General features: G+C 37.0%; 1 protein-coding gene across 1 annotated transcript in view; it reads left to right on the forward strand.

The window, feature by feature from the left end:
• The first annotated feature begins 4,281 nt into the window (after nt 1-4,281).
• The window catches only part of LOC104866035 (DExD/H-box helicase 60), an 82,936-nt gene continuing 64,389 nt past the window's right edge, over nt 4,282-22,828 (forward strand). Inside the window, exons 1-9 of the mRNA XM_033765452.1 lie at nt 4,282-4,434; nt 9,871-9,980; nt 10,140-10,203; nt 10,630-10,819; nt 11,946-12,287; nt 14,066-14,182; nt 16,645-16,806; nt 17,481-17,639; nt 22,440-22,581. Of these exons, the coding sequence (XP_033621343.1) occupies nt 9,965-9,980; nt 10,140-10,203; nt 10,630-10,819; nt 11,946-12,287; nt 14,066-14,182; nt 16,645-16,806; nt 17,481-17,639; nt 22,440-22,581 (1,192 nt within the window). The 5' untranslated portion in view covers nt 4,282-4,434; nt 9,871-9,964. The remainder of the gene's footprint in view (nt 4,435-9,870; nt 9,981-10,139; nt 10,204-10,629; nt 10,820-11,945; nt 12,288-14,065; nt 14,183-16,644; nt 16,807-17,480; nt 17,640-22,439; nt 22,582-22,828) is intronic.

Below are 22,828 nucleotides of genomic sequence, written 5' to 3' on the forward strand. Positions count from 1 at the left end.
TTTCATACCTAGTACTCAGTATTGTTTTTAAAATCACTGATTTTATAAATTAGAAACAGATAATTTGCTTTTATTGATTGGGTAAAATATCTGTTCAGCGCCAATTTCAATGGCCTGTCTGCTACAGTTTGCCTTTATCCCTGGAGGGACAGAACTGCAATGTTCTGCCACCCTGGTTAAATTCCTGAAAATTACTTGGTAAAACTGAGGGCTACTCCATCTCATACACGGTGAAGACATAGCTGTTGTCCCTTTCAGCACTCGCGATGTGAATATGAAGCAAAGAGACAGGGGAAGTTAGGTCACAGGCCTTGAATAGTTAACAAAGTAAACTAAAAGTTTAGGATCAAGTGACTTTTAACACACCAGAGGGCCGGAATACTTAACTTAAGCAAACTATCATGATCTAATGGGTTGCAAGGGACAAAGTCAGGTCCCTAAACAAATGGGAGAGACCTTGGGCAAAGAAAAATGCAAACGAAGCAGCTTGCATTCCTGACACCAGGGCTATCTGCATCCAGGAGGATGCCTGCTTTGTGTCTCATTAACTGCTCCTGAAACTGTATAAAAGTCCAGTGGACTTAAACATCTATGCTGTCTGCCTTCTGGAACTTGCCTGCAAACTTCTGACACAATACTGTCCCTCCTGTACCCTGTGCTGTATGTCCTTGAGCAGCAGACAGGCCACATACTGGATTGAGGACACAGAGTTTCTAGCAGCCCTGAACCTGTAAACTTCTGGATCCACTTGTTCACTTTATTTATGAACAATTAATTTGGTGGAACACAACTAGGTCCGGGAATTATAGACAGCTGAGTCAGGTAGAAATAGTATAGGCTGTCAGATAGGGCTAAGTCCTCCAGAGAGTTAGGACAAAGGTGAAACACATCACAACCGTAGGCAGAGTCACATCTGTTGGAGGCGGGGACTCGAGAAAAGGACAAGATGACCAGATCTGTGTTCTTTCTCAAAGGACAAACACTGGGCCTAATGAAGTTTAGATAGACACTAGTCACCTCGGTGGGTGACAGAGACCTCCGGACCCACCATTTCCTAGGAGAATCCTTGTCCTTTCCATCCACACTTGTTATGTGTCTTGTTTCCCAATTGAACCACTACTACCTAAGTGACTTTACTTGTAACCCTATTGGTTGATTATGGCTATGGCTCATGTTGTACTCATGTGGGTTTTGCTCTATAAAATTCCTCTGTAAAGTGAGGTCTTTGGGCTACTCATTTGGGACCCTTTGTGTCCCTCAGGAGCTGTTCTATTAGTAAATACATTCCTACTCTTAACCCATGTTGTTCCTAGGATTTGTTCTTTGATGTTTAGAGAACAGAGCTCTGCATATTGGACATTTAACAGGTTGGGAGATATAATATTTCATATTTCATCTCTGGTATTAATCCCTGTATCACAGGTACCAAGCAGAAAAGGTGAATGGATCCAGGATATCAAATTGAAAGCAAGTGTAGAAGAAAGGCAGGAGGCTGAAGCAAATAAACACACTGGTTAGAGGGAAGGTGAAGTATTAGCTCAGAGTTCATGTGGACATGACAAACACAGGAGTCTAAGATGCGAAAAGGCAAGGGTAAAGGGAGAAGTATGAAAATAGAAATGAAGGGTGTGATCATCAAGCTTTGGCACAAAATCCAGGCCACAATCATGATAATAGGCAGCTAAGGTAGAACAGGAAAACTAGTTTGGAGCTTCTGTGTGTCGGTGACATACTTTGGGGTGTGCTATAGTACACCAGCTGGTGATTAGCTGGGGGTGGGGCCTAGTGGGGAGGTGCTAGGTCACTGGGCTCTGCCCGCAAGAATAGACTCACCACACAAATAGCTGGAGGCAGCGAGTTAGATCTTTTGCAGTCTCTTTGCTTTTGTTTCTCTCACGATTCCACTATAGAATGATACAGCACGAAGATCTTTTTGCTGGATTCTGGCACCTTGAGACTAGACTTCTCAGACTCCAAAGCTGTGAAAAATATTTTTAAATAAATTACTGTGGTATTCTGTTATAGTAAGGTAGGATGAGAAATTAAGGAGGACACATCAAGGTTGATTGCACTCTTACCTGATAAATGTGAAGACTTTAAAAGTCAAAACAGTAATAGAATATTATATGTACTAAAAAGCAACAATTTAAGCGAAAAGGAAAGCAAAGAAAATCATTTGTCCATTCACTGAACGGCTTTCAGATGTAGACTTTGAAGCATGTGTCAGAGATTATATAATGTAGGAAATTGCAGCTTACCTGTGTGTGAGGCCAGCTTTTGAATCTTGGTGTCATTTATTAGCTGCATTATCCCTTTGGTTCTTACTAAATCTCATCCATAAAATGACAAAAATGATAGTAATAGCTAATGAAACAGTTGTGAGGATCACATGATAATAAATGGAATGATATTTGCATATTGCTTAGCATACTGTGGTCTCTCAAATCAATGCTACATCTTGTTATAAAGCAATTCATTATCTTTGCTATCAAATATGTCATTAGTTTCCTACTATGTACATTAGCTTTCCATAATGTGTTTGTGTTTTTATGGCTGCTGTGACAAATGAACTCAGACTTAGTGACTTTTTCAACACAAATTTATGCTTAGAGTTTTGAGGGTCAGATTCTCTGGGCTGAAGTCAAGGTGTCATCTGAGCTGGCTTCCAGATGTTCTGGAAGAGCGGGTTCCCACAGCCTTGCCAGCTTCCAGAGACCATCTGATTCCCTGGCCTGTGGTTCCACCTCGCTTCCCTCTTCACCCTGTACTCTACTCCTGTCAACACTTTGCTTTTGTGACTCTCACCCTCCCCACCTTAGGACCCAGTGATTCCTGTGTAGATAAGACAGGCCAACCCCTACATCTCAATGTCTTTAACTTATCTTATTCTGCAGAGCACCTGCTGCTGCGAAATACTCATAGGGATTTAGGGCATTGACTTCTGTTAGAGGCAAGGGTGCTATTGAACCTACCATACCCCATGAGAGAGGGTCATAAAAAATGGAGGTAAATACAGGAGGATTTATGGGAGTCATATGTTCAACTCCACGTGTTTTTATTTTCTTTCTCAATATTATCATTAGCAAAAAATGACAAATTTCCAAATAAACAAGTAAATAAAGAAGCGACTAATGGATGTGAAAAATACCCTTCTTTCCCATCCTTTTTCTTGATCAGGTTGACTTTTTATAGCTCAAAACTACACCGTCTGGAACAGGGGCTGTGGCTCTGCTGTCTTCTTGCAGACAGAGAAGCTTCTGGCTTTCCATTGTTGTCACCCTGATCATCAAAATTCACTGCTCTATTTTCCCAACCCTTCCTAGAATTCCACTATATTTGTATTTATAGCAGTTCGTAAACTAAGCACATTAAGCCACTAAAAAGAAAGGGGACTAGTGTTGAATCTTGAATTGCAACCATAAGCAGGTAAAAATCAAGTGAAAATAGCATCAAGGCAGAAACAAAAGGAAGCAAGTTACATTTCATTTTAATTTTTTTTTTCTTCTTCTTCCTTGTTGCCCAGGCTGATCTTGACTTACATTCTCCTGCCTCAGCCTCTCAGAGTGCCTGGAACTAAGGACGGTGCCATCATGCCCACTTGGCCTCAGCATAATTTGTAAAAGTCATTTCTTGGCCTATGAAAATTCCCAAGTTTACACGGATCAATGATCATCAGCTTCTCTGTCACCAGGGGTAGGGCGTTCACGTTTCTCAGTGTTATAATTCAGCTATTTCTGGCTTCTTTGTTTGAAAAGGAAAAGAAGAAACAGAGGTATGAGCTCAACAGGACAGGTTTATTTCAGAACAGTACCGAGGGATCTCTCTGGTGCTGGACTCTGGTAGGGTCGTGGGGAGGGAGGAGTTCAGTGAAAGGGGTGGTGGTCTGAGAGAGCACAGCAGTAAAGGTTGTTCAAGGACCAGGCCCGGGAAAGCTCTGGGAGGAGTGGCTGCTATCAACAGCAGAGCTGATATTGTCAGAGGAGTCCTGGGGGCAGCCGTGCCCTAGGGGGAGGTTTAGAGGTCTCTCTGATCAGGGTGGCTACGGTCAGATTCCTTTACAGATGTCCCCAAATGTCTCAGCCTCAGTTCCCTCTAGATTATTTCAAACATTGGACTTTTTATTGCCTCTGCTTTTTCTACTTTAAAACACCGACTGAAGAGAAAAACTAAAAGTCACTTTGCCCAAAACCTTCTCGTCCAATTCACGACGAAAGGAAACAGAAACTGAATGTTTCCTTGGAGGAGAAAGGAAACTGAAACCGATGCCTTGGGTATAAAGGACTGGCTGTGATGCTCAGACGCGCCCAGTGCTCCCTGTCCTGGGGCTCGGTAGACACAGGAGCTCGCGCCGGTCCGGGCTCCTCTACTTTTTTCCTCAGTTGGGAGCGCGGCTCAGCGGCTCTTTGCACGTAGCAGGTTCGGTGCTGGGTTCTGGTGAGGAGGGGGTGGGTGTTGCTTCAGGGCCAGCGAGGTGCTTGGGGTGTCCAGGCGAGGTAGGGGCGGAGCACAGCTGTGCGGTGGGCGTCCGAGGTTTCCTTGCACGTCCGAATGGAGAGGACCGAGCAGTACTCGGCTCGAGCCGGGGCCCGCGGGACTAGCTGAGTCCGAGAGGAGCTGCGCCCCAGGAGGCTGAGGCGGGTGGGTGCAAGGGCGCTGGGCAGAGGCCGAGCAGCTATACCGGTGGTGAGCGCAGGAAGCTTAGGGTCGGACCTGCTTGTTCAGACGCTGGAGGGGTCCTCTGCAAAAGGACGCTGGGCTGTTGAGGAGTAAGGGACCTCAGACCTGAGCACAGGCTATGATTTCGGAACTGACAGCAGAAGGACGCCTAACACTTGCAGAATGGGAGCCTGCATTTTAGAAAGATATCCAGCGGGATTCCTGAGCGTTCTTAAATTTTAGCTGCTTAAGGCAATTTATGTCTCACTCTCCTATTCACGCACAGGGGGCAGGTGTTATTTTCCTATTGTGCATAACCAATTATCACAAATTTAGTGGCCTAAAGCAATGCCCATTAATTATTTTCAAATTCCATGGATCAGAAGATCCTGCCCAGGGGAACTGAGTCCTCTTGCTGAGAATCTCACCTGGCTGAACTCAAACTGTCTGCAGGGCCAACGCTCTCCTCCCAGCCCCGGTGCTAATGAAAGCTTTTAGAACAAGTCAGGTCCTTGCAGCCAGAGGACACCGGCTCCCTGTTCTCTTGCTCCCTTCTGGCTGAGGGTTACTCTCTGCCTCTACATCCCATTCGGTCCCTGCCCTTGGCTGTCTCACAAGATGGCTGTGCCTTCAGAGCCCTCTGTCTACCATGAAGTGTCTGACACTGTAGCCGAGTCCCTGAGGTGCTGTCCCATTAAACTGCTGCACTTCTCAACCAGAAGAGAGGAGAAGGCCTGCACACCAAGGATGTGGAGCAGTGGAGACCATCTCAGAATGTCCAGCGTTTCCCCTCAGAGGTTTTCATTAATCAACACCTTGGTTCATGCACCATCTCTTTCTCTTGCATGATTTGCCTTCTAGTCCCTTCCTCCCTCTTTTTGCTTCTCGTCCTTCTTTTCTGATTTTTCAAAGATTGCTTGAGTCAGATTCCAAACACAGTTCTGACGATTCTCTAATTAGATGTTAGGCTTTCAAGTTTCTTTTAGTGTTTTGCCTTCTTACCATTTATTTGTTAAAATGAATCTGTGTGTCCTGAAGAGATTCGCCTAGTTCTTGTGGTGTCATGCACTGAATGTTTCTCCAATCTCTATTATGTTTTATAAATTAGTCATCACAGCTGCAATTTTAATCCAATTCAGTTTTAATTTCTTTTGATGGTGGGCTGCAGTACAACCCTGGTCATGCAAATAGGCACTTGTCTCTATTTTTTGTTGTTCTGTTCTGTCACCCAGACAAACCAGTATCTGTTAGCACACTAGGCGTTGTAGCACGGTGGCGCTCCGTCATTTCTTCTCTATGTGGTCGTTGTGTCACTTCCGGAAACAATCCCACGCCGAGGTAGCACAGTGGTGCAATAAGTAGGGTAACTTTTGATTCCAGATATTATTTTCTGACACTATGTCTAGATGATACTCTGAATTTCCCGCTGGGAAAGATGAGGAAATTAACATGCATTGTTCTTGTTTTTTTTTTTCCTATTATTCCTTTTCAAAGTTTCTCAATTCCGCATTATTATTTGATATCATTATGATTTTATATCATCAAGATCTATCATGTTTTCTATTATTTTGTAACATTAGTTATTATTACTTGTTGCTAGGTTGCATGAAAAGTGGAAACCCGGAAAACAACAGTTATAAAAACCATGATTATGTACACATTATTCATCGTAGAAGCAATCTATGTGTTTGACTAGGAAAAGTAGTTCTAGATCAGTGACACTGTTTGAAATAGACTTTTTGAATTCAAAGCATCATGGACTTTGTTATTTTTCCTTATATCTCTAATTTTCTGAATCAAAAGTAGGCTCACTGATATTTTATTGTCCTTGTTCCCCCTCACAAACATTTTCTGTGCTGTCTTTAAACAAAATGATCATTTATGATATATGGCTGGTGGTATTTCTAGCTTCACATCTACTATGTGCTATTGCCTTCTCCAGAAATTGTATGATTGTTTGGATGCAGAAATCTGGTTTCAAGATAGCTTTCCCTTAGAAAGCGGAAAATGTTATTTTCTTTTATTAAAATGTAATAGTATTGCTTATTTTAATTTTTGGGATCATATGCCCAGCAATATATTAAGCAGCTTGTATAAATCAGTTCATGCATTTTAATAATGTGGAAGCACAACCACAAGAGAGTAACATGATTGCCTTATTTTATAGATGAGTAAATTGAGGGGCAGAGAAAGTAAACAATGTGTTTACAAGAACTGTGTTTTATGTCTGAGAACTGGGTCTACAACTCACACAGTCTACGAGTAGTGTTCGTGCTGTCGTCCTCTTCACAGACCTCAAGAGTATAACGCTTTCATTTCCTCATAGCCACCTACATTTATGTCTTTATTCTTAGAGCTCTGCAACTTTTGCAAGTGTGGTTTCCTTTTATGTCATTTCTGCTCAGTATTTGGAGAAATTCTGGAATCTAAGAATGTGTTTTCTTTGTTTCTGGCCTGATCTTTATATTACTGAACTATGATGTGTCACCAAAATACACAGTGAACATTAGATTTTAAAAAATCACAGTCAAATACTCATGTTCATGGATACCTTTCAGAATGCTCTCTCTCACTTCAACACACTTAGCTCATCGTTCTTACCCCTTTCTGAAGCAGTTCTAGAAATCCCCTTTCATGAGTAACTTCATAAGATGTGACAAAAAAACATAGTGAATGCTGTTGCTAACTGCTCTCCAGCAGAAAGGTAGGCTGGTAAAAACCTTACAGTGTGTCTTCATCTGCATTACTCAAAAGATCTGGTACCGTGTGGCTTCTGACTCTTCCCAAAAGCAAAGATAATCTTGAAAGACAAATTGATTCAGGTCATCGGGGCAGCTACAACAGCACAACTACAGATACTCAGAAAGAACTTCCAGAATATGCCATGTACAGGAACCTAATCACCTCAGTGAATGTACACATCATATGTCATAAGCATGAGCTAAGAACAAGAATGAAGAGGGGGAAAAGGATTTAGAGGTGGAGGGAGGGAGTTGTTAGGATATTATTACTTAGAAATTTATTCAAAGTGAACTGCTTAATAGATGAATTAATTAGATATTGGTTTATTCTAGTAGTTTCATGATAATATTAAAAGTGCTATGAATGCCTGGCAAGCTATGAATGAATTTATTTCCCCTTGTGATACTCTCTCTTCTGAAACTCTCTTTACCTCTCCAACATAGCTAAGGTTAATTTTCTCTTGTTTCTTCAGTTCTCACTAACTTTTCTTTCCTGCTTAAACTGGGTCAATGTCTAGATGTGAAAGAAGATAGGACAGCTACTGTGCAATCAGTGAAGTTGGGAATTGCTTGAAATCTGTGGGTTTTCAGGAAAATGTTTCAACTCCTTATCTGGGCAGAGGACCTTCAAAATTTGATCCATCATAGTCTTGCCAACTTCCTCTCTTGCCAGTCACTTGTTTTCCTTTGTAGAATGACTGCAGAATGTCACACTGCTCATAAACTTCTACATCTCTGCAAATTAAGTGATGCTGGTTTTTTTTTGTGCTACCCAGAATACCATCTTATAAATCTCTTGTATTCTCCAATGTGATTCCATCATTCTTCATCACCTTTCCAGGTTCTCCTCGAAACCTCAGAACATAGGACTGTGATCCCTCCAATTCAACTGAAGAATTCCTCATCCCATGTTGGTTTCCTATGCTATTAATACTGGAACAATCAGCACATTATACTGCAGTGTTTTGTTTTATACTCTTTAATGCCCCACTAGGTGTGAGGACCATGTTTCATACATTCTTACCCATGTTGCAGCAAATACAATTTGGTGAAGAGCAGATGCTTTATAAATCTTTGCAAAACTCAATAAAACCATGTGAGTGGAAAATCACGTTACATGCCTTTCTCCGTTGTTTCCTAAACATTCCAGCCCACAGCAATTTCTGTGTTCTTCAAGTGTACTAATTTTTGCAGTCATACACTTTATTCCCTTATCATTTGGATTTTGAAATGTACATCAATATTATATCTTCTTGTACTTTAAAGTTATGGAATAAAACTATCTATCCATTTACCTATCTTTCATCTATCCATCCTATTGTTTAACAGCCCTAATAGATTGTATGGCAAATATCTCAATGTTTGTTTTCATGACAAAATACTCAAGGGAATTTTTCTTCTGCCTCTTTAGTTCTTTCTCTGTTTTTTTTTTTATCAGATTCTTTCTTTCCTCTGGTGACATTTATTAAATATTACTAATCTTAAAAATTGAATTTTGTCTCTTTCCATTTTTCCATGATGCTCTCTCTCTTGCTGTCCAAGGAAGCTCATCTGTACCAGTGGCATTCTTTATTACTAACACTCAGATTACTCCTATGTTCAAATCTAATATTTCAGCGCTTCTACAACATGGCAAACTGTAAGTTTTGGGTTGTCCAAAAATGAACTCATCTTCGTGGCCTTACTTGATTCTCATTTCATGGTCCCCAGCCCTGGAGTGGATTAGTCAGCCCTCGTGTTGCAAGAGAAAGAATCCTATGAGTCATTTTTGACAGCTGTCCTTTTCTCTCTTTATCCATATCTGATCCATTACCAAATCATCTCAAATTCTCCTTTCTAATGTACGTCAGAGAAATCCACATCTCTCCAGCTTTGTTGGCTCAAACACCCATGAAATTGCATCAAACTACTGTACCATCGTTACCCATCTGAATATTAGCTTTTTCTCTGATCTATTGACCAAAACTTTGCTCCACATCAGACCATCACCTGCTTAAAACCCATCAGTGGCTACTTTTTAATTCTAGGATGGAGAGAACGTTCTGTAAGGTGCCCACAGAGGCTCTTCATGCTCTAGTATTTGTCTCTAGTACCCCTCGCCCTTTCACTTTCTCTATCCCAGCTCTGTTGGCTTCAAGACCCTAATTCCATCCACATCCCTCATGCCACAGGGCTTGTACATGTGATGTTCTGATGTTCCCTTTACTGGGAATACTACTTTCCCTACTTTTGCCTAATTCTTGTTCACGTCTTTGGAATCCATCTCTAGAGTGTTACTTTAGGAAAGTTTCCTCTGACACCTTTGAATTTTTTGTTTGTTATTTCCCACTGTTTATATAATTTTGTGATTTGATAGACTTGCAACTTGTTGAGAATCAAGTGCATGTTGACTATGTTCTTTCTTGCCTCAGATTTTCTTGGCACCAGAAAATCATTCAGTACTTAATTTCTTATTTTTCCACTTTCTTTGCAGGTCTGCCATTTTCATTACTAACTGCCATTTAGAGCAACCAGACTAAAGGATATCTGCTGTATGTAATAATCCCCAGTTTCTACTGGAGGCAGAAATGGCACCAAGAACGAGTAATTTTCAATTTAAAGTATTTAAAGAATTATAAAATATAACATGTATATTTAATGGAACTAAAATAATATTACTATTTCTTATTTTTCAAATAATTAAATCTGAGTTCACTTAAAAACAATTGACAATAAATAATCTATTTTTCTTTCTTTTTTAAGGTAAATGCCCACAGATTTTCGAGAAAATTTCCCGGTTTATTTCAGACAAATTGCCAACAGCCGAGTGAGTATTTTTGTAGTATAATAAGCAGCTAGGAGATAATACATTTCTGTTTTTATGTGTATCTATTTGACCTTGTGCTTATCTATCTTTCATCTCAGTGTGAATATATATATAATATATAATATTATATATATATATATATATGTATATATTATTTTGAGGTAGCTACAACAGCACAATTACAGATACTCAGAAAGAACTTCCAGAATACACCATGTACAGGAACCTAGTAACCTCAATGAATGTAGACATTATATGTTATAAACATGTATACTATATACATTATATTAATCTCTCTAAATATAATTATATTTATTCAGCAAATACAGTTATTAATGGTAATGTTGAAATGATAAGAATAATGTTACTGCTTTTTTGAACATTATTTTATTTACATGATACATTTTAACTCTATTTTTGTTTTAGATATTCCAGTTTATTCAATGATTTTGTTGAGTCTGAATTTTTTCTCATTGATGGGGATTCATTACTTATCACATGTATATGTGAGAAATTATTAGAGCCTGGACAGAGTCTCCATTTCTTCTACCTGGTTGAACGCTATCTCATGGATCTTTTTAATAAAGGAGGGCAATTTACCATAATTTTCTTCCAGGTAACACGACAGTTGAGTTTGCTTCTGTGATTTTAGAACTAAAACAAAGTTCATTAAACTGTTTTGTAAGTAGATTTCCATTACTCCTAAGTAAACTATATCTTGAAAAATTCAGTCATTTTGAAGGGAAAAGAGAAAAAAAAATTACCTGAATTTACAGTATTCAGCAATGACCATACCAGTTCATTATTGCTTTTTATTTTCAATAAAAGAATTTTATTGTAAGGATATCCTTAATTACGCTAATGCACGAAACATTTCAGTAGGGGCCAAATTGTCCTCTGACTTCTAGTTCTTCAACTGTGAGAACTAATTCTGTCTTTAAAACTCAACAGTAAATTTGCTTGAGCACAAAGTAAAATATATTTGGGTACAGGCAAACTTGATACCCCTGCTTTGCATTTTCTTGCTCAGCAGTAAATATCTGCAAGAGAACACCACATTTGGTTTTCTTATGAATATAATTAAGAAAATTTCAAAGATTTCAAATATGGATACATAACCCCTACTACTCTTTCCTAATCTTACTCTGAAAGGTAACTAATACACTATTCAAAGATTTTGTTGTGATATTTAATGATATTTAATCATTTTGCATTCCACATTATTGTTATAATGTGACAGCTTGCCAGCAATGTTTTGAAAAAGCAGCCAGCTTTCTGGCCTGATGTTTACAATCCAGCTAGCTCCACACGCTACTTCACTGCTCTGAGATAAATCTGCACAGCTGAAGGAAGGAATTCCTGACCTGGAGCAGGTCCTCTAGAACAATGCTCCACCTCTGCTCCCCAGAAGGGATGATTTATACTTACACACTTTCTGTCCATTTTCTTTTGGGAATGATCTTAGAGAGGAAAATAATTAGTGAGTGGGAAGGGAAAGTATGGTAAAGTCCTAATGTTATATGTTTGCAGACAGGGGATAAGTGTTTTTAAACCAAACTTGTGATTTATATAAAATATTTGTAAAATGGTGGTCAAAGTTTAAAGGTGTATTCCTTGCTATATGACACAGCAAAGCTGTGTTGAGTCATGTTCCTCTAATTCTTTAATGTTGTCTTTGCCAAGTAAACTAGGGAAATGCTAAATGAAACTTGCAAAGTAAGTTTTCCATGTCCTCTTCACAGGATGCTGAGTACACATATTTCAGCTCTCCTGAACTTCTTCCTTTGAGAACTGCTTTAATTCTTCATCTTCAGAAAAATACCTGCATTAATGTTTGTACTCAATTTACTGGATGCTTATCAAAGGAGTGGAAAATGTTCTTGGATCAGAATTACCCGTATTTCCTGATAGTTGCAGATGAAGGCCTGAACCCTCTGCAAACCCAAATTTTCAACCTTTTAATCATTCAGTGTTGGTCTATGAGAGTCAATGTTGTGCTTTTCTCTGGGCAAACATCTGATATTCTTCGACTTTATGCATACTTTCTGCCAAGTCTATACAGGAACCAGAACTTTTTCAAGGAGGTAATTTATATCTGAAAGACAATATTCTTTTACAATTTTATAAAATACTTTAAATAACTCACTTTGTTTTGACTTTTTATATGAGAATTATTGAAGTTTAACAGGATAGAGAAATTGATAATAACAAAAACTGTAATATATAATAACAAAAATGAAAATGTACTATTTATTTAATATTTATTATTACAGAACAGTGATGTTTCTCTTGAATGATTTTTGTTTTATCTTCACTGTAATACCATAGGGCCAATATTAGTATCACCTAAATTTTACCAGTGAGGAAATAGATATTTGAATAAATAGTCTGCTGATCGCCAATACCAAGTGGGCACTAGAACATGGATCTGAAAAGACACAGTGCAGCTCCAGCCCCTACATGCTTTTTTTTTTTTTTTTTTACTCCAGTACCAAGGATCGAACTCAGGACCTTGTGCTTATGAGGAAGGCAGTGGAACGACGGAGCTAAATCCCCCGCCCAGCCCCTTCATTCTTAACCACTGTGTGGTATACTGACTCCAATTTACTGTAGGCCAGAGATGCATTAACACGGAGACAAGAGTTACGTCTCTGTTGCTGAGATACAGCTGTGCACTGAGCTCACCGTGGGGTCCTTCAGTAAAGAGCACAGTGGAGCAGGTCAATGAGGAAGGAAGAGAACTGAGATGTTTCTTTCTTAATAGTAACTAAATTAATAGCAGGATAATTTTTGAAGTTTTTAGAAATCTAATTCCATGCCCCTATTATTTGCTGTATTGGTATATTCGCCAACTGTATTGAAATTTTTGAAGTAGAAAAATGCATATCTCCTTCATAAACAACTTTACGTTCCATTTATTTTCAATACTTGTAGTGAATTCTGAATATTAATATTATTCTACATTTTATCAAAATAGTTTTTGGGTCAATTGGCACTTGTCAGTCCTTAAGAATTGTACCATACCCTTAGTATATTTAGAGACATGCAGGTGATTGTTATGAAATAAAATAGTAGTTCACTTTGTTTTAGATAGTATTGATCTTAAGAAATTATTTCTCACTCTGCTTGCCTGCTGTAAGAAGGATTAGCTTTGGGATTCATTGTATATTGGGAAGAATTATTATTATCACTGAGTTCATTTTACTAAGCTAGGTCAACTTTTGGATCTCAGTTTTAAGAGTGCCATACAAACATCCGGTCCAATTCCTCCTAAAGAATAATTTTTCTTAAGTGGAGGGTTTCATTTCTGGTACAATAATGTATTTCCGATTTAGTTGATCATTTACTTTAAAAAGGGCTTAATCCATTTGAGGACTATCTGAAATAAAATTAAAATGCGGTGAGGTACATTTTATTAATCAGTTTGAGTACTACTTGAAAACAAGTAAAGATGTTGATACTTGCTGGGGATTTTATGCTATTAATGAATAGATTTGAAATTAATCATAGTACAGTATATTGCTTTTGAGGGAGAGTTGCAATGCTGTAGAATTAGGTTGCGATGATGGTTATACAACTTGATGAATTTACTAAAAGCCATTGAATTATACATTTAAAATAAATGAATTTTGTATTATTTTATTTATACCTTTATGAAACTGTTAAAAGACTCACTATATACCTAGCAGAGATAAAATAGATATCTGGCAGGCTTTAAAAAAATGCTGAATATTTGCGATTACATTAGCTTAATTTTTAAAATATAGGGATATATTATGCCAATGACATTGTGTTTGCTTTTCTATACTTGGAAAACACTTACATTTTAATTTTCCTGACTTTTTGTCTTTTCTTTTTACAGAATGAAAATGAGATTCAAATTGCTTATAAAAAGCTCCTTAGAAAATTGAGAAAATACAGAGTTCTACCTTTAGCACCTCTTTTTAAAAACTTTGCATTGAAACATATGATGGAAGAGGTAATGCACATTAAAATGAACCCTTTTGTTGGATATTTTTTAATTACAGAAAAGTTTCAAAAATAGGCTATGGTTCCTATTACTTCTTTCTGAGTTTCCTCTGATGTTAATTTCCTGTGTAACCATGATGCATTATTAAAACCAGAAAATTACCATTGGTGTGGTGCTCTTAACTCCATCTCTCATCTTATTTGAGTTTCAGTTATTTTTCCATTAATGTCCTTTTCAGGGGGGGAGTAGTTTCTTCCAGTTTGAAATAGTTCTGTCTTTCCTTGTCATTCATGACCTTAACTTTTTGAAGCATATTGATACTTATGTAAAAAAATGTACTTCACTTTGGGCTGGTCTGATGTTCTGTACTGATCAGAATGGAGGTTATGGATTTTTAACAAGAATGTCATTGAATTAATTCTGCATGCTCTGTGCATTGTAGCAAAGGGTTAATGATGCATGGTAGCAAAGGGTTCTCTTCACTCTGGTCAGGCTGGGTCTTTGAGCACTTCCTTCCTTATAAATTTATTATCTTCCCTGTCAATAAATAAGTATATTGGGGGAGACACTTTGTGACTATACAAATTTCATTTATTCTTAAGGCTTTGCTAAGTAATTTTAGCATTCATCAGTGTATCTTGTCTGCAATAGTTGCTATTAAAGTTTTTGCCTAATGATGACCTTCTGTTTAACTCTTTATTTCTCATATATTAAACAGAAATCTACCATAAAAAGGAGCTGTTTTAGTTTTGCCATTTATTTACTTATTTATGCCAGTATGGACTAATGAACATTTGATTTATAAGCTAACATCCAGTATTATAATAATTTTGTTCCTCATAATGTTCCAGGTTGGAGTCTTAAAGATTCCTTTATGTTGGTACTTGTGTTCTACCAGCCTCTTTTTTTTTTTTTTTTAAAGCACTTCCTTACTTTTTGAAATCCCAGGATGTTTTGGTCTTATCTTGCGCTTTCCCGCCTGAGCTCTGAAATTATCACTTTTCCAAAGAGTTCTGGTTGCTGTTTTTTTTGTTGTTGTTGTTTCCCCCGTAGCATTGAGAAGTCCAGATATGGGAACTATGTTTGCTCATAGGTACCAGGGTGTCATTATGACTTCTCAGTGATCAAGCTAGGAAATATCTGCATACGAACTCCTCTGTAAGCGCATGTCTATATTTTTAATTATCTTTCTACCAACCTACAAATTACCAGTCACCTTCTTAACAATCTGTACCAGATATCATGTGTTCATTTTATTCCCTTTTACTCCAGTTCAACTTCTGGCTTCACTCTAGCCTCCTGCTTGCCATTTCTTTGTGCACTTATGAGAAAACTTGCTTTACTTCACGGTAATCTATTTACCTGTTTGTTCAACTGCACTATGGATATCAAGCAGTTTTAATTTCTAAATTTATGCCATGAGAAATATATTGACTGAGTCAATTATACTATTTTTGTATCTTTTCTATGTAGTGTTTTAATATTCAACATAGTCATACCTCAGTACTCAATTGCTCTGAAACTCAGTGAATTTGGTCTTTGATGAAAATTTTGTCCTGGTACTCACTGTTTGGTTCCCACTGTGCAAGACAGAACTTGTCAGAGTTGACTGCTCCACAACTCCCCACCCTTTCTACGTAAAATGATGCATTTCAAACTTCTCAGTTTTGGTGTTCTTTGTCTTGCTTCCAAGATCCAATTAACAATGACTCCTATAATGTTTTTGAAGGTATGCACCTTAGTTTTTTTCTCACCCATCTCCTTCTGTGTGACTACGTTACTGTTGTCATAGTTAGGCTCTTGGTAAGTGTTTGTATTTCATTTTGGATCCCTCCCACTTTTATCCTGATGCTTTTTAAACTATGTGCTTATTTTGGGAGGCTTATTTTGTTCTGGCTCTTTTTTCATGTCTCTGCAAAGTCTGTATCTATTTATCTTTGGATTAGCAACATATAAAAGAAATGATACAATACATGTTTCTCAATGCTGTGAATTATCAAAATAATTTGAAAGTCAAAATATGCTAATATTGAAAATAATTATTGAAAAGCTTAAACACTTTTGTATTTTACTAATATTTGCATTTTAGAGCATTATAGTGTTATTTAAATTTTGAGCATTTTCTTATTGATTTATATAAGCTCTTTAGCTATTTACATTTTTCAGGGTTTCATTGATTGATTATAATTTGATGTCTTATATGTTCATCTTTTCAGGAGGAGATCATTTATGAATAAAAACACTTTTTTTTTCTTTTTTGTTTTTTGTTTCTGTTTTTTTGAGACAGGGTCTCACGATGTAGTTGAGACTGACCCGGAACTCACTATGTAGCCTAGGCTGGTCTCGAACTCACAGTGATACTCCTGCCTCAGCCTCCCGAGTGCTGGGATCACAGGCGTGTGCCATTACACCAGGCTAAAACTCTTTTTCTAAATACTAATAAATTGTGCTACAATTTTCTTATGTAACAGGCATATGAAACTGTATCTCTGCTCCAACAAGTCTGGCCAAAAGGATCTGACATTCGACGTGTCATTTGTGTCACTTCATGCTCACTGGCTTTGGGAATGTACCATCGCTTCTTAGAAAACAGAAGAAAGACCCCCTCTGAAGAGACAACTGATAACAAAACGGTGTAACTATCATGACTTCATTTTAAAACACTATTGCTCTCCACTTTCCTTGTTTTATTAACTTTCATCTATCATTTTCTCCATTCGATACTCAGGGTTTACCCTTACTTATAATTTCAACAATGGGAAAAATCACTAAAATTTATTTTATTTTATTATTTTCTTCTTTGCAGTACTGGAGATTGAGTTTAGGGCCTTGTGTATGCTAAAGAAGCTAGAATTTATATCACCCACTTTGTTAAATATATCCACTTCTTTACTCCCTTTGTCATTGGCAGGCATGATTTTCGGATACATTGCCATTACGTGTTCTCCTTCAGAACCGCCCAGGATCAGTTTCCAGGTGTGGTGCCTTGGACATAACAACTTTAACTTGTGGATCTGCTATTGCGGAGTCCTCTGGGATTGTGACTCCTTGAGCTGTTTCATCAGTTCAAGTGAAGTTTGGCTTCACTAGAAATCCTGAGAAATATCTTAAGTGGTATTACACTGGATGTTTCCTTTCTTCATCTCAGATATGCATGCTGAAAATCACTGTTGCAAAAATGTGTAATGAAGAAAATCTCAGAATCCCTACAGGGCAAAGTGCGGCTGTCGGCTGTTGCGGTTCTGCATGTTTGTTATGCAGTTTCATAGCCTGCTATTCCCTGGCTCATCTTCTCTATTTTATTTAGGTGAACAGTGATTACTTAACCCTGCGGGATGTGGAAGATCTGTGCAAACTGCATTGTCTCAGTGTGGTTTTTCTACTACACGTACCTCTGTCTCAGAGAGCTTGCTCTAGATTCATCACTTCCAGTTGGACTGAAGACACTCAGATATTCTTTAAAATGGTGAATATAATCTTTACTGATTTAGCGTGTGATGTGTAAAACTCAACTGTGTGATGTGTAAAATCAACGATAGCTTTCAAAACAGATTGATATGGCAACAGTGACCTCAATGAATCAGTTGACTAATTCCAACAACTAGCTTTGTTGGTAACAAATAGCATGATTTATATATAACCTAAGGAAAAAAACTTAGTTTTCTTTCTTTAAATCTCTGTCAAGCTCAAGTTTTTATGTCAACAATAGGAGAACTTTGGTGACATTAAAGAAGTATCAGTGTCACATTTTATTATTGTTTTATTATTGTTGTTACATTATATATGATAGCGAGTGCAAATTTGGAGACTTAGGAAAATAGAAAGCAAAGTCAAATAAAAACTTCCAGAGGTCCACCAATCAAATCATTGTTGGCAGCTGTTAATTGTTTAGTTTATTTTCTTTGGTCTAAATACCTAGATTTTCCATTGTTCCTCATGTTATTAAACACACACATGTTTTCTTTTCATGTATTTTTCTATTTTATTCTACATTTTTTAAACCATCATTCTTAGTGGCTACTATCTATCTTTTAATGGAAATATCATTTCTCTTTCATGGAATATAAAAAAGAAAAATTTGATTGTATTATAAATGTTCTTATTTTTTTTAAATACAAGCCTTTCCTCTTAATTTGAGGTTATCATGTTTGATTTAATATCAAAAAATAGTATTAAGTGAACTAATTGACATGGACTTTTTGAAAAAAAAAAGGAATCTTGGTACACATAATCAAAATGTCCATTAGGAAGGCATTTTTAAAAAGTCATGTAGAGGTACAAGATCCCAACAGTGAATGTAACTGTGCTGTATCCCTAAAATGTACCAATAAACTCAATTAAAGCTGGAAAAAAAAAATCAGTTAGGCGGCCTGGGATTTAGCTCAGTGGTGCCATTGCCTGCTTCACAAGTGCAAGGTTCTGAATTTGATTCTCAGTACCCCCCCCAAAAAAAATCATTTAGGGAGCCAGTCCCTGCTTACCTAGTGTGTGTACACTCTGGTAATCTGGAGGACAGAGTGAGAAAGAGACACACTTACCTATCCCATCCTAACACTTGGATAGAGCTGTATCTTACAGAGAAGGCAGATATTAAACTTTAACAATTACTAAGATGGAGAAATTAACAACATTAGTATTAGAATCCAATAATAAAAAATTCATTCCAGTATTCAGAGTTTGTTGTTTTCTCAATTCTAGAAGTGACCGAAATCCTGAAGGTTAAGTAAGAGTTAGCAGCATGGAAAAAGAATCTAAATTGGATTTAGAGAAAAAAATAGTGCACGTGATTCTCCCGATTAAATCATGACCAAGGAAGAGAATCTTTCAATGAAAAGAATATGGGGGATCAATGAAGCTGGAAAAGGGACGAATCATGTAGAATCCTATTCTCCTGTTAGGAGAGCATATCTATAATATAGCATGATCACAAGCATACTGAGAGCAAATTGAATGGTTTCAAGCAGAAGAACTGCACTTTAACTTTTAAAAATCTCCCTGGTCCACAAGGTGGTGTATTGCAGAGAAAACAGAGAGGATTTGTGGAAATTAAGTGATTGTTACTTTAGTCTGGTAAATGCTGATGGTGAGAGAGACTAAGGAAATGACCCGTGACATTCATTCTCCATTCAAGGACCTGGATGTGTTGTGCGGAATACTGGGTAGTGATTTGTGACTGCAGACAGGCGCACTGAGCAGTGGGCACCCTTTTCTCATGGCATTGAGGATGCCACTTGCGTAAATGCCCCTGTTAAAACGTCTGGCACGGGAGGTTTGGAGACGAAGTGAGGTGATCTGAGTGTGACTAAGATGGAATTGAGTGGGCAGTTTTGCTTGGTAGTGCTTAGATGGTATTCACTGTATTAGCACAATGGGCATGAAAGGCTGGCAGTTAAAGGTAAGGTATAGAAAACCATAATTCTTGAATAGCTGACTGTATTTGTGAACACTTTTAACTGTTCTAATGAAAGGTTTAAGTAGTTCTGTGATGCAGTAAATATTGAATGTGGTGAACACCCTACTATAGAGGTTCTATTGATGGTTTGATGGGAAAATTTATCCTCTATTCCAAATCCCACTGGGGAAATTTCCTGGAGGCATTTTGATAGGGCATCAATAGGTGGCAGCATTAAAAAGGGATAGGAAGACTTCATGTCTATCTATTTAATTCACTTTAGGTATTTTAATATGTCATTTCAGATTAACATATAAAGCCTATTGCTGCATGTCATATATTAAAATAAAGCATTATGGCATCAATATTACTATGCTATGATTTTTGTTGTGAATTTTATTCCTCAATAATATTTAATTTTCTTTTTCAACATTCTATAGGTTGAATTAATATGTACTCAACCACCAAATACTGGTTATTTCTGTTTACAGATTTAAATGAATTTTCTCTTTATACAATTGCAATTTATGAAGTTTTCTAACTTTTTAAAATGTGTAAGAATTACATAAAAGAACATTATAAAAGTCTTTATAAATTTTGAATTGTTCTTGTTATTCATGCTGGTTGGAAACATTAGTCTGTAAGTAGGATAGCATTCAAAACAATAAGCACAACTGATATTTATTCATTCTGTACTTGCTTTTATGAATACTTCATTTAGCAATACCAATAGTCCTGTTATGCCCTCAGTTTACAAATGAAAAGCTCGGGCTTAGTTTCTAGTGGCAGACCTCGTGCACAACCAAGTTGCACTGTGACTTCCGCTCTGAGCAGCTGATTTTCCGTAGACAGCCACCCGTCTTGGCTTTCTCTTACTTCATGCTTCATGTCTGGAAACATCCTGTAGCTTGCAATGTAACTTCTGGTAGCCCCTGAAATTTTCACCAAAAAGGATCTGGTTAGTAACTGAGTAAATCATAGAAAGGGTGGCTTCAGGAGGGTTATTTTGAACCCTGACACACAGAGACTGCACGAGAGGCACTTCTTGTACAGTGAGGAAACTGAGACACAGTTGCTGTCCTGCCTTCCTATGTTACTCTTTACTCAGTGGTATGATGGGAAAGGACTCAGGAAAAATATCCTACATGACAGTGATTCTCAGAGTGTGATTTCCTGAACAACAGTATCAACAGAATGTGGCAACTCTTAGAATTTCAAATTCTTGGGCCTCACCCCAGACCTGCTGAATAAGAAGCCCAGGAATCTGTGTTTCACTTAACAACCTTTCCAGTTGAGACCTATGCTGAAGTTAAAGAACAACCATTCCATGACTCTGTGACACTCTCTTTAGTGACTCATTTGTAGATAAAACTACAGTAGAATTAAGAGGTTCCTGCTTATTTGATTTTTACAACTTTGTGATGAACTTTGGGCAGCCTCTCTGACTCAGCTGTTTGGAGCCAGTCCCTCAAATGCAGGCGGCAACAGGCACAAGTGGTCACAGAGCTCTTGGAATGTGAGTAGTTTGGATTGAGGTGTGCCATACATTCAAAGAAAATAATTTAGCATACAAAACATACAAACAATCTAAAGTTAAAGACCTTCTGCATTTAAAGACCCATTCTGTTAATATATTTATATTTATCACAAATTGAAATAATCATAAATTATAAAAATTATCTGAAAATTAATTTCAGCTTTAAAAATGCCACATTTATCAAATTAAATATAACAACTAGCTCATTCACACTATTGCATTTGGACCATGACAGTTTAAAACTCCTATCAATACCAATACATATATTGTTAACAACTGAAGAACACTTGTGTTTTGTTATGAAGTGAGGCTACAGCAGAGAAGCCTCCGTCTCCTCTCATTTTAACTTCTCAGACAGCATTACAGAATGAACCCTGACTAGGCTCCTGCTCCTGTCTTTTCTGTTCTGACTGGAGTGTAGGTTGTGAAGACATTCTGCTTTTGCTCAGTGGGAATAAGGCTTCCCAATCATAAATGTGTGTGTGTGTGTGTGTGTGTGTGTGGACACTTGTGTAGCTGGATAGAGATCTTTGAGTGTGAAGGATTCAGCATCTTTTCTATCTATCTCTGGACAATCAAAGGTTTTTTTCAGTATGGTCTCCGTTTTAAAAAAATATTCTTTAGTTTTAAAATTTTATGATTACATGTTTGTGGTATGTAATAATTTCATTCATTTTAGAGAATTGGTACATGTACATAGCACATTTCATTTATGAATAGATAAGGAAAATGTGGCATTTACATACAGTGGAGTTGTATTGTGCTATAAAGAAGGATAAACTTGAGTCATTTGTAGGAAATTGGAGCACCTTGAGACCATAATGCTAAGTGAAGTAATTTAGACACATAAGCTTAAATATAGCATGGTTTTTCTTATATGGAAAATTCACTATGTTGAAAAAGTGTGAAATAAAATACATGCAATAGGAAAAAAAGAAAGAATATGATCACTTGATCGGAAAGTATAATTGGAACATCTACATCCAAGTAAAGAACAGAGGTTCACCTGAAAGTAGAAGTGTTTCTGCAGTTTTAAAACTGCTTTTGAGGATCACAGTGTGAGGAAAAAGTTCATTTAGAGTCATTTACAGATTTTCCTGATTCAGGATATAACACTTTAACTGAATTCATGTTTTCCTTCAGTTTGATTTTATTTTTTTTGTGTGATAGTGAAAGAATAAAGCTTCACATTATCTACCCTGAATTATATTAATAAGAATTAGAGCGACCCTGCTCATTTGCTCTTTGATTTGAATATAGAAATACATAAAGTAACTCTATATTTTATTGCTAACATGAAAATTGTCAATAATTGTGTTTTATTTTCAACTTTTCAGAAAAAGTGGTGTGACTATTTCATCCTATGTAATATAAATGTTTTGGAATTTTGGAATCTGAATTTAATTCATCTTTCTGATTTAAGTGATGAGCCTTTGTTGAAGAATATCACTTTTTATTATGAAAATGAAAATGTAAAAGGTATGACATTACTATATAATAATAATTATACTTTAATATATACATGTACTATAAAATATTTAAATGTTTAGAATAATTTTCCTATATTTAGATATAGTAATTATTTTGTTTTTTTCCAGTTTGTTCATGTATATATGTAATTTTTTCTTAGTTGCAGTTAGAATGAATATTGTATTGCAAAAACTATTTTCTTAATATTATTCCAATAGTATTTTTGAAAAAAAGTTTCCATATTTGATATTTCCAG

Source organism: Fukomys damarensis, unplaced genomic scaffold (genome assembly GCF_012274545.1).
Source record: "Fukomys damarensis isolate Sample0158 unplaced genomic scaffold, DMR_v1.0_HiC HiC_scaffold_18, whole genome shotgun sequence".
Taxonomy (NCBI): domain Eukaryota; kingdom Metazoa; phylum Chordata; class Mammalia; order Rodentia; family Bathyergidae; genus Fukomys; species Fukomys damarensis.